The sequence below is a fragment of the Bombus pyrosoma genome, linkage group LG1 (assembly GCF_014825855.1).
Source record: "Bombus pyrosoma isolate SC7728 linkage group LG1, ASM1482585v1, whole genome shotgun sequence".
Taxonomy (NCBI): domain Eukaryota; kingdom Metazoa; phylum Arthropoda; class Insecta; order Hymenoptera; family Apidae; genus Bombus; species Bombus pyrosoma.
Window position 1 is genome coordinate 6,836,217 of NC_057770.1, and position 12,813 is coordinate 6,849,029.

At 34.9% G+C, this 12,813-nt stretch overlaps 1 protein-coding gene across 3 annotated transcripts in view; it reads right to left on the reverse strand.

The window, feature by feature from the left end:
- The window catches only part of LOC122566928, a 301,987-nt gene that overhangs the window by 68,558 nt on the left and 220,616 nt on the right, over window positions 1-12,813 (reverse strand). For all 3 annotated transcript variants that reach the window (XM_043724901.1, XM_043724910.1, XM_043724890.1), the window contains one exon: window positions 843-965. In XM_043724901.1, the coding sequence (XP_043580836.1) occupies window positions 843-965 (123 nt within the window). The remainder of the gene's footprint in view (window positions 1-842; window positions 966-12,813) is intronic.

The window sequence follows — 12,813 nt, forward strand, 5'->3', positions numbered from 1 at the left end:
AATCAATCGTCTGAAACGTGAACCATAATCGATAGGGTTCATGTTAAAATAGATTTGCCACACAAAAGGAATGAAATGCCGTCGATTGACGGGAACAGAAATTGATTAAAATGCTTGCCGTGAAAAGGCGAACGCTGACCTGGACTATTCGCTGTTTTATCGTTTTCCTATATGTTGTTTTTCTTTGAAATTCCCGTTGTACGGAAGCACAACAAATTATCAGTTTATTGCGGATATTATTACGACGATCGTTCAGGCCAAAAATCAATTGCAATTAAGAAAACCTTCAACGTGATATCATCTTATTCGTAGTTCCATCTAACATGCAAGTTCGTGATCATTAAACTTGTCTACGACAAAACAAATATATTTGTCCTATTATAAATATTAATGGAGTTTGAAAACATTATGATCCTACGAATAATTTTCACGTTCTTAGATATCGTTTGAAAGTAAAAAGAAAACCTAATATTACGTGTATGGAAAATTCGAGTTTAGAAATCCAAATAACATCGTAACGACCGGCAACTTTCGTAACTTGAGCGACTTGCACCAGGCACCGATAATTCTATGAAGAATTTACAAAACGCGAATAATCGTTGAAAATCACAAGATGCCATTGTGTCGTCGCCGATCGTTACAGTCTTAAGAAAGATACCGGTGGAAATTTAATTTGAGCATTTCGGGGAAGAATTCGGCGTTTCCTCGTCGCCGCGCCCGATCGCGGTTCGATTACAAATCAATTTGCCGGTGGCGTATTTCATTTGAAATATGAAAGAGCCGCAGTCTGCCGCTGGGCTTGGGAGGGTCTCTAGAATGAATCGCTGGTAATTAGAACTTACTGGCACAGAGGGTGGAGGTAGCCTCATCGGAGCCATCGCCGCAATGATTCACGCCGTCACAAAGGAGGTCCGTCTCGATGCAGAATTCGTTCTGAGTGCATCGGAAGTCCTTGCAGGTGTGCTCTGGGAATGAAGAAAATATTCATCGTTGAAAACATCGTTGACGAGAAAATGAAAATTGAAAAAGTTTCGGATAGAAATAAACGAGCGCTGCGGTGAAATTTTGATGTAAATACAACGATTCCTATTAATATCCGGACATAGTCATGTGCCAGACGCTATTGTTGTACGCGTTTGTTTACAATAGTTAACTAGCTGACTGTTTTTTAAATAAATTGAAACAAATATCGTTGTTAAATATAGAGAAATATACTTAAGAATTCAACATACAACATATGTTCTATTTATTTAATATACGTACTTTTGCTAACAAAGAACGAATGAGATAAATCATGTTGAAAATTCTCAAAATGTCGGAATATTAATACGAATCAGTGTAGATAAATTTTCATCGAAGACTTTCGTATTGGTTTTAAAATTTATTGTATAATTTTTGCCACATTTTTCTTATCCACCGTATACGTTTGATATTTCGCGATCCTGAGTTATTTTCGCGGATAAGTTGTACGTAAAATGAAAGATTTGCTTGGAAAGTGAAGTTTCATGACTAGAGGGCATTTAGATTCTCTTTCTTTATTCACGTTCATAAAAATATAAAAATGCGTAAGGGGCCACAGTTTAACGATTAGAAAGAGACAGTTTAGAAAAGTTGCTTCGTCATCTATCGAAGTATGCGATGCGATTACGCGTAAATTGTAACTGTTCTATCCACGTTGACAGCAGATTCGAACTAATTAGCCGAATTGCAACGAATCATTAGTCGAGCGACACACGCGATTGAACAATAAAGAACGAATTCGAGTGAAACGCAAAGCGGGAGCACGCCGCGGATCGACTAATTACACGAACTTGCATTTTGATATTCAACGTCTGTCTTGTGTCTGGTTCCGACTCATTTCGTATAATGTTTCTGCCGATCTAACGCGATTAGGGAAAATGAATTGATCGCCACGACGTGGCCCGCTATAATTAGTTCGACGCGTTAATATTAACGAGAATATTAGGGGCCAACGTTGATATTAACGCGCGATTTGAATAATTGCTTTGATATCCCAATCACCGATGACTGGGTTGTTTTAACAAGCAGCCCGATGATACTGTTGATCGATTGCTGCTACACTACATTTCGTTATTATGAAAATTTGGATTTCAGAGAGAACCAAATTACAGAATGAAAATTCTAACCAATTGAAAAGATGTCAAATTGTCGAAGAAGCACGCGCATGATCCAGAAGGAATCAGTAAATCATGTTCACTCTGATTTACGAATTCTACGATTATTTTTCTGTTACTTTTTCATCCTTTCGTAGCATAATAATTGGAATATAATATCGTAATGATTCAGTTAGAGGTACAGCGAAATGATCGAAATGAATGATCGAAAACTCGGATAACACGAAAGGATTGATGGATGTCCAATGTCAAAATTATAAGAAACATTTTGATAATGTAACATCGTACACGTATTTACGTTTCATCAATTATTAGGTTGTCCGAAAAGTTCCTTTCGTTTTATAAGGTGATAATAGATGAACAACAATTTCTGTTTTGTATTATTTCATTGAATCAGGTATGATCTATTTCGTTATATTTCTATTATTATGTTCGTGTATAATTCAATAAACTAATATAAAACAAGTAACATTGTGCGTGTATTATTTCCTTATAAAACGAAAGAAACTTTTCGTAAAACCTAATACTTTGAAGGTTTGATCAACTGTCTCAGCAATATCTTACCACTTGCACTTTTCTCCTCTTAATGTTAAACTTTCGAAAAAGATGAACATCTAGAGAATACGTAACCACGGCTAAACGAGACTTCTCTGTGTATATTGTGCATAACAATATGACAAAATAGAGAAGATTGAAGAAGGAGCAACGACTCGAAAAATATTGCTTCGTTTTATTACAGCAAAAATAATTAATCTCTTCCTGCTATCATTCAAAGCCGAATAACACTGTTTAGAGTGACCAGCTAACTTTCATCCAAGTATATTTATCTTTACAAATATCCAGTTGCAATCAGTGGGCCCAATCTGAACCCTTCGACGAATTAAATTCACTTTGCCAAAGAAACGAATCCGGTACGTTCATTAAGAATTCATTAAGAAGCTAATAGCTACATTTGAAAAAAAAAAAAAAAAAGAAGAAAAACTAATTTCCAAGTATAAATCAGAGCAGCACGATAACTGCCACTTAATGGTACCAGTTAAAATCACGATCGAATGGAAGCAACAAGAAAATAAATTTGGCCTCCGACGAGCGTCGGCAGGTGAAGATAAAACGAAAAATACGCGGTGGTCAGTTATTCCCGATCGAGAAACGCGCCGACGAAGGGAACTATAACTTGGACCGATCATAACAAAGCGGTCGTCGAAGGAATGGAGGGCTGGAGGGGTCATAGGAAGGGGGTAACGATCGCTTTGGTCCCCGTTCGCAATTATAACCCCCTGCGGGAAAGGGTGGAGTTGGTCCGGAATCAAAGGTAATAAAAGGAGAAACGGAGGGTTAAAGGATTGGCGCGAGAGAAACGACTGGAAGAAAAAGCAGGGTCCGACATCGCGACGTCCAGGGAAGCGTAATTTTCTATAATTTAATAGTTGAAATTCTTTTCGCTTTTATCTTGCTCTTTCGCTCTTCCGTTCGGTCAGATTCGAATCGTTTCATAGGATAAGAAGAAAGAGTGGGGGCAAAGAAGAAGAAGAAGAAGAAGTATAGAAGAAGAAAAAGATGGCAGAGCGCGGCGTGTTTCATCGTGATTAAAAAGGGACGAACGTTCGTCTACAAATCTTCCGCGATATACCCTTCGACGGAACGAATTTATTTGTCGCGAAGAGCAAATCTCAGCGAATGATTATTAAAGCTGCAAACTACGTTAGTCGTTTGTTTCCTGAAACTTTCATTTGTCAAATTCTAGAGTTCAGAGATGTTTGTAACATCTTTGTAGGTAAGAATTTTCGTAATTATTGCGACGATTTATATGATTCTTATGCATCTTATACTATGCGTAATGTTTCCAAATTTACTTCTCCAATAAAAATCGATCGATGTCGTTCTGAAGAACAGTTTAAATGTCACACTGGCGAACGTGATCAAATAAATTTGTAAATACTTTTTCGTCTATGCACAGTATGAGAGAAATATTCGAAAGTTAAAAGCCAGTCAACCTAGTCAATTTCGCTCCATCTCTATCAACTGAGAATTTATCAAGAAAATTTCTAGTGCACGTTTCATCGGTTATAACGATATTTCTTTTTTTTACCAATTATCTAGCCAATTCTGTAATTTAACTGTCCAATTTCTTCGATAATTATTATACGCAACTTGTATCCGCTGATGCACTTACGAAAATACTAATTTGACGCTTCATCTCAACCGATTCACAATTGACGAGTCCTTTTCTGAAATAGTTCGTAATTTCATTAGATTGTCACATTTTCGTAATTGAAGATTATCTTCAATTTTCTTCCATTAAACTAAATTTCAAAAGTATAAACTTCAAAAGCAAAAACAGTGTAATTAGCACCCTAAAAGTGAAGGAAGAGATCAGTTCGACATGGAATTAATTTCTCCTGCATTTTTTCTCTTCTTATACCAAGATTACACGAGTCTTGAACTCGTATCGAAATAACCGAATATTTCTTACTTGTATGACAATGCTATTTAAATTTCAAGAACGAAAAGTTTTTGATGGAACAACTGTACGTTCGAATTTTTATCGCATTTATTCGCGAAGATTACATTAGTTTCCATTGAAGGCTAATTAAATACTTTCGGCACGAACATGAAACAAATGCTCGCGTGCCAGCAATCGTACTTTCGGCGTTTCTAAACCTCCCACTGTTTAACTTGGCGCGTCAATTATTCGTCGTTCGTGCGAGCAATCGATCCAGCCGACTCTATCGAAGTTTTTACAACGCTTTGCTCGATAATGGCTTTGTGCGACGCGACACGACGCAACGCGACATGCTGAAAGCACTTTGGGAAAAAACGCGAATGTTTTCGTTAGATCGTTCGATTATTAATTACGACATAACGTTAATTATGACAACATTTCTCAGTTAGTTCGAATTATAGAATCGTAAATGAATCGAAAATATGTCCAATTCGAGTTGGACAATGTTCTTTCGTATTTCACTTTCAACCGATTTCTCCTGTACCTTTATGAAATAATATTTAACCGATGATAAAGTACAGCCACTTTCTGCATTAAAAGAACAGACTGTATGAAAATTACTCAGATATACGATGTCGCATTAGTAGTCCTCGAACATCAGAATAAAGCGAATGTAAAATGAGGTTCGTTATGAACTTTCTTCTTTCACAAGATTTTTAACATCCAAGCTTTTCCCCAAATGATATTTCTCTTTGAGTATCTCAATTACACCTGCAGCGTCTGACACCAAATTATTTAAGTAGAACTAGAAAATTTTTCTTAATATATTACTGTTCTTTGTATGTCATACGACACGATAGGTCGTTTAAAACGAATCTAATAATAGTAGGTCGTCCGAAAAGTTTCTTTCGTTTTATAAGGAAATAATGGATGCACAAGAAAATAATGGATTTTCCGTTTTACGTTATTTTATCGAATTACGTATGATCCATTTTGTTCTATCAAAATAAAGATCACAACGTTCGACAGATTAGGTTTCATGTTTGTATAAAGATACATCGTTGTAGAAGACGTGTGTGTAAAAGAAAGACGACTTAATACGTATAGAAATTACGAGATATTTAGACGCTACACAAGATTATTCAAAGTTATTTATCAATTACGTTAATAAACCTGGATATTTAATGAGATCTCGACTTAAGTACCGCTTCAATAAACGTCAAATTTGTACGTATATTTTCAGACTTTAATCGGAACCAAGTAAAAGTGAATAAATCAAAGAACAAAACAGTTTCTTTGTTAAAAGAAAGAAGTAAGTACAAGAGAATAAATCAAATCGAGGAGAAAGTAAATTATTATTAAAATGTACGATTAGTCAATATCGTATGTAAAAATATCTATCGATCTAAACGGAAATTGACGAAAATCTGAAATATATTTCCCATCAAATAGAACTCTCAAACTTGGAACGTGAATGGAGTTTTCAGCAAGACTATATATATTTCACTGCGATTGCGATTCGACCAACGAGGATTCGCTTGGGGCTCGTTGACTTTCTATGGGGTATTATGGACTCCGGAACTACCCCACTTAAAAGTCTAGCAGGGTTTAAGTTTCGAACCTCATAAATTGTGTAAATAAATTAGATAGATCGCAGACTCTGATTTTACGTCAGATAATCGTGAATTGCTGTATCCATCTCTTAAACATTAACCAGCTTGTTTTAGAATTACAATTAACGACTGGATCGGCTCATGAAATTCGCAAGCGAATATGCGACACGTTTTCGTTCAAGATGAATAGGTTCAGAATTTTTAATATTTAATGTTTGTTATATACAAAGTTAATTCGTTTGTATACTTATAAATACAATAGGATGACTTACCATATTTGACTTACTATGCAGTATAAATATTATTATTTATTACGTCATGCATAAAATCCATAAAACAACGATGAAATGTATGTTACGCATTTAACGAAAAATTATTTCAAAAAATAGGTATCTGATATTTTAGATTGATCTTACTCGTGAATTTATGATTTCAACGACGTTAAAGTTCGTATTAAAGTATCCTACGTCTTTATATGGAAAAGAAAAGATAACCAAGTACACTTCCTTTCTGGCAGAGCATATTAAAATTTTCCTACCATTTCTAATATGAACATCATAGAAAATTGTGTCGCTACAGTGAAATTTACTTTTCGCTAAATTTCACTTAGGCTACTTGTTGAAGATTTTTGTACGTTCCTTATACGTCTCAATTTTTTTTAATTTCTCTGAAGATCAAGGGAATCGGTTATGACAAAACCTCCTTCAAAGTATACTTATGTAATTACATAGACAGGAAAAATACTTGCATATTCTGCAAGATAAACTACATTTTAATTTCGTTCATTCAATTCTGCTCGCGTTATCCTGAAGGAGCTGCCAGTTTAAGGACAAAGCAGGGTGACATACGATGCGTCTGCTCTGATCCAAGCATAAAGGAAAGTCGAAATATAAAGTGCATCCGAGCTAAAGCTGAAAAGACGGTATCACCGTAACGTTGAGAATAGGGCGAAAATACGGCGATTCATCTTCAATGTCAATATCGTAGTTTCCATGACGGGACCAAAGCCTTATCACTCTCATGGAATATCGTCAGCAATAACTATAGCTTTGGTACACACCGCGATCTTAACAAATATTACCAAATTCTCGTTATATTATCTGCTTTCTTCTGTCCTACGTATTTCCTGTCGAAAAGCAACGTGAATTTATAATAAATAAATTGTTCGATAAATAACGTTAGAATATTATCAATTGTTCAGCAGATGCATTACGCGTATCTCTTAGAAACTATGAATTAAATTAGATGTTTGTTAGAAGTATGATCTTGTATATCGTTGAACGTGTGCGCGTAGGTATACAGGCTGATCTACAAATCAGGCCCTACGGTATTTGAATTATTTGGAATTTGTTTTCAATTTACCAGAAAGATATTTGTAACAAATTTGATTGGCAACAAACGGAGATACGTTTGACTCGCTGCAATAGAAAACGCTCAAGGGAAGCTTTCAAAAACTTGCGAATAATGTGAAACCATTCGCAGAAAAATTATTGCACATAATGCAATATCTGTCACTTTCACTGAAAATCGCTTTAACATGCACCTTCACGGCGCAAAGAGAGCAACGATGTTCCATTCAATCGGCCAACGATACGTTTACCCGAGCTTCTTCGCGATGAAAAGCGTTAATCGATCGTGGCATTCGATTGTTAACGCTAGCCGCATCGAATCGACTGTTCGTTGCGCGAACAATACACACACGCATACACTCGCGTATAACACAATCGCAGCAAAGTCCGCGTCATTACAGAACGGAACGTTCGTACGCGAGCCGATTTGCTCAACTGCGACTACTGTTAATTTCATTCAGTGTGTCGAGCAAATTGCATCGCATTCGCCCGTTGCCCAGCGTTAAATTATTAGGCAATCGGGAAAGTTAAACAGCGCCGTTTCCACCGCTGCCACGGCCAACCTCCCCTGTCGTTCGCGTTGTTTTCATCGATTAGCATCCGATGCCGCGATACTAATGCCTGCTAACGGGCCACCGCGAATGCCGCTCTTACAACGCCAACATTCCAATAGCTTCGCGTCGTTCCGACGCCATTACGCCGTGGAAATGGCTGGAAACGGTATAATCTACCAACGAATTGATCGTCGACTAATATCCTATGTTTTATTCATTTCCTGTTTTCCCCTCCGCGAAACGAGAATCTCATGATCTCCCTACATAAACGACCGATCGGGGCGTCATTTTCTTTCGCGGGATTAGCGAGCCTCGTCGATCGTTTCGATGGTTAATTAACGACGATGCACGTAGTGGCTGGATCGTGAGGGAATTTCGGGTCGTTTCATGCAGCCGTCGAACGTGTGTCGGGAAAGGCATATGAAATTGGGGATTGATGTCTCGTTTTGGGTAGAGAGTGAGTTGTAGGATATAACATTTCTCTTTCTCATCTTTTTATCTTTTCCTTTTTAACTTTCGTAGTAGATGATTGTGATTTTTCTTTCAATTTTGTGCGATTTAAAGGAAGAATACAGCGGTTCCATTGGCTCGTAGGTAGACGTCTAAGTCTAAGTTTGTCTTACACGTATACTGTCATAATAAAATGGACTTGTAGGATTCGACTGTGGGACAGAGTCAGCATCTTTGACGTTGAGACCCTTCGACGATTTTAGTCTGAGACGCTAAGGCTTATTTATTATACACTGCGGAGGTTTGTGCAATTTTATATTTTCGCCTTCATCGTAATTGAAGGAATGAAATCTACATAGAAATTTGTTTCGTCTATTGAATGTCATGTATATATTTTTGTGTATTATAAGCATTCTGTATTTTGATTATAAGCATTCTGATTTTTAGAGCCTTAAATTACCCAGGTGATGACTGTTGATACGTAATGAACGAAAGGGGATTTAGAAATAAGAACAATCAAAGAAGAAATTTCAGTACAAATCCTCTAATCTCCCAGCTTCTTAACAAATCAGATCATCTTCGAAAACTAAAAGGACATTGAAATACATTGCATCTACGCGACAGACTCGACTAACAAGGGATTCTAGATCAAACGAAGATACATTTTAAACTGAAATAAAACATCATAATTGCTAGAAATTCTGTTTATTAAAAAAAAAAAAAAGAAAAAGAAATTACGCGACTTTAAACAGTTAATTTTAAAGCTTCGCGATGATGTTTATTTATATTAATTTATACGTTCATTTATATTTATTTATATGTTCAATTTGGGAGATTGCTATAAAAATTGTTATAGAGGTGCGGTCTAGAATGTGTTTTACCACTAAGATGTACTTAAATACAAAATGAAATGCGAAGCAATAACAAATCCTTATAAATCACATTGTCATTCGTGTTTATACGTATAGCCTTTGCATCTTGAATAAAGTGAAAAAGGATAATAGAAATAAATATTGAGATAATATACAGGTATATAATAAAATTTGTAAGAACAGTATCGAATTCGATGTGAGTGTATATTACATTTCGCATTTCATAAACAATCGTATCTATATAGCTCGTAAAACGATTCAAGCATTCTACTATTAACAATCGTGTAGTAACTTACTACGGCCATTCTCCATTTATTGATATATCGTCTACAAATCCGATTACTGGATTTAATTACAGTCCCATTGGTTATCATCTACTTGTATTGCGGTTAAACCTCTTGGTCGACTAACATCAAAATACATTAACAAGCAGCGGAGACTATCTAAAATATCGATACCACAATAATAATTATTTAAGCGTTAATTAATATAAAATTTTAATCTTTTTGTATTATATCTCTTGTGGAAGATACAAAATTGTAATAATTAATTTTATACTGCTTACTTGTTATTTCTATACGATATTACGCGTAAGTGTAAATGTGACACGGTTTTTTTTTTATAAATTACCAGCTAAAACAATATTATTCAATTAATCTTCCATTTCAGAAATTTTGTTTCAGAAATGAAGTGATTCGATGATAATTTGTCGCGATAACAAGGCAACGTTAGTATTGGGCAAAATTGTATTTATCTATTAAATAATAAATAATATTTTAATAGAGAATAGGAATTAAATTTCTTATTTAAATAAAAACCATTTTCACAATGCCAAATATAATTTATTTCTTATTTCTTACTCGCGAATGAAATTTCATTTTTTCTATAAATTTAATTGGAACACAGATAATATATAAATAAATAGTTTTAACTTTTGCCTTATCCATTTTATTTTATGTAATGTAAAATTTGTCAAGTTTATATAGTAATTTTTCAATAGACACTTCGCATTTGCCCTTAAATCTATTCGCTTTTCGAACGAGTTGCCCGAAAGTGAAAATTACAAATTGCAATCTGCAGTAATCTCTCTGATTGAAATGTTATATTTGTGTAAAAATAAATGAGCTCGACGATCGATAAATAAGAAATAATTAGCACAAAATAAAATTATGTTTATGAATAATAATTAATTTCGTTATTTTAAATAATATATTCAGCCTTGTTCAAATAACGAATAACTTATTTCTGATATTTTTATTTACACCCTCAAATAACAAGTCACTCTCCATTTACATAACCATCTGAATGAAAATGTTTAAACAATATCTAATACCAGGTAACGTATAAGAAATTTGTAAAGCCATTTTGGAATATCTTCGGCAACGGACTTCTATCTTGACGCTTGTGTCGCGGCTTAAGCTAATTGAATTAATTAATCGCACATCATACCGTTTCTAAATGGAGAAGTGACCTCTCCACGCTACTTCTCACGTCCAATTATATTCTCCGGATTATGAAACAATGTGAAACGTACGAGTCGTCTGCATAATGGTATATCATGTAATTTCAACACTGTACAGAGCAGTTAGGAATTTCGAGTCTTATTACGAATAATTCACGTAACTTTATCTACTGAATATTTTACTTTCGAAGAGTAACCCAATTTGCATTTGCTCTTAAAAGTTATTTTTGTACAACCACTTTCTTGCCTCCCTTTTACATAAAAACAATAATTCACAATAAAAAAAGAAAGACAATGAAAGATACAAATTCTGAGATCGCGTTTATTTCCCTCCGAAAAAATGGAAACTTCCAGGGTATTCCTTTTCTAGAAGCATCTCAGAAAATCAGAATTGGAAAAGTTTGGAATTCTTTCGTAAAATTCGGAGAAACACCGGTATACGATAAATAGCAAAGATTTCGCATTTTAATATCGCAGCATTTAATTTCTCCAACTTTTAGATATCCAATGTAAAGAAGATAACATAAAAATTCAAAGTTTCGAATTATCTTGGTTTTTGGTAAAATTTTAATATCATAAAATCTTTTACACTCTATCTTTACTTTATGATCGTATTTTCGTTGTAAACGAAATGGCAGCGAATGTTTTCGACGTATCGATGATCGGATTCGTCCTACTGCAGATTATAAAATATTGCCCTGCAAAAGAGCAGAAAATTTCTGCGTGACGGTTTAAAATTATGTCCCCAGGAGACGTTATTCCTGGTTTGGTCTCGTATTCACGACAGCTGAACGTGTTAAAGTTAAAACAAATGTGATACTGTCGTTTTTAGTTGTTTCATTTATTTTCGAAAAATATCTTACGTCTGATACGAAAAAAAGTTTGAAAATACGCGTTTGAGCGTCAGAGCGTGGGATATATTCTTTATTTTAGACGAGTAGGATAGGTATATAAATCTTTCGACATTTCATTCTAACGTAGTCATTTATTATAACAAAATTTACTGTTCGTTATGTACAATCGAAATATGCTTCTTTTTTTTTCCAAATCTTATAATGTCATAGGTAGACCACGAATTTTTATGTAAATTCATGTTTTTCGACATATAATTAAAAAAGGTAGAGTCTCAGTGGGAAATAGTTTCACCTACCAAGTATCGTAGAAAGCACTGTATTTCGGACATTATATGTATTTTTTCATACTATGTACATTTCGCGCAATTTTGCACATTCAAATATCCCATAAATATATAAAAATCCGCAGTCTAGTTACAGGTAATGTATTGTAATGTATATGTAATCTACTTTCCAATGTATCGTCACTCTTCTGAACATTTAAAAGTACCAAAGAATCCATTTGGTTAACCCGAGCATAGTTTTCTATACTTCGAGAATACTTGTTCAAAATTAATTTGCTCTTACTTTAAATACGCAACAGTATCTGTGACGCATCCAGTTCAGAAATTACAACCAGTTACTTTCATCAATTTGTGATTTCGAATGTAAAACAGTTGACAGTGTTACTTTTATGGCATTAAATAAAGCAATTGTAGGACGTTTTAACACGCTATATACTTGTACACAGTATACAAGTCATTATTTTCCTATTTGCGCGTCGTGGTAAACTGAAACGGCTAATGGATCAATGGAGCTCATAACGACGAAATATTGTTCGCCTAAATGTAGGTACGTGATTTCGTTGATATTATAACGCGTGAATATTACACGCGGATCGATGCTCCCGTTTCTAGTCACGCTTATAGAGAAACACCGTATATTCGACGTGTATTTGTCCGACGGATTGAAAGCGTCATCGACATCGTTGTAAAACACAGTCATTTTAAAGGCTGCTGTGATTTCAATTCCTCGTCGCCATTTAACGATCCATATTCCAATCGATGTTTCGACCAACAAATGAAATTTTGACATCGTTGCT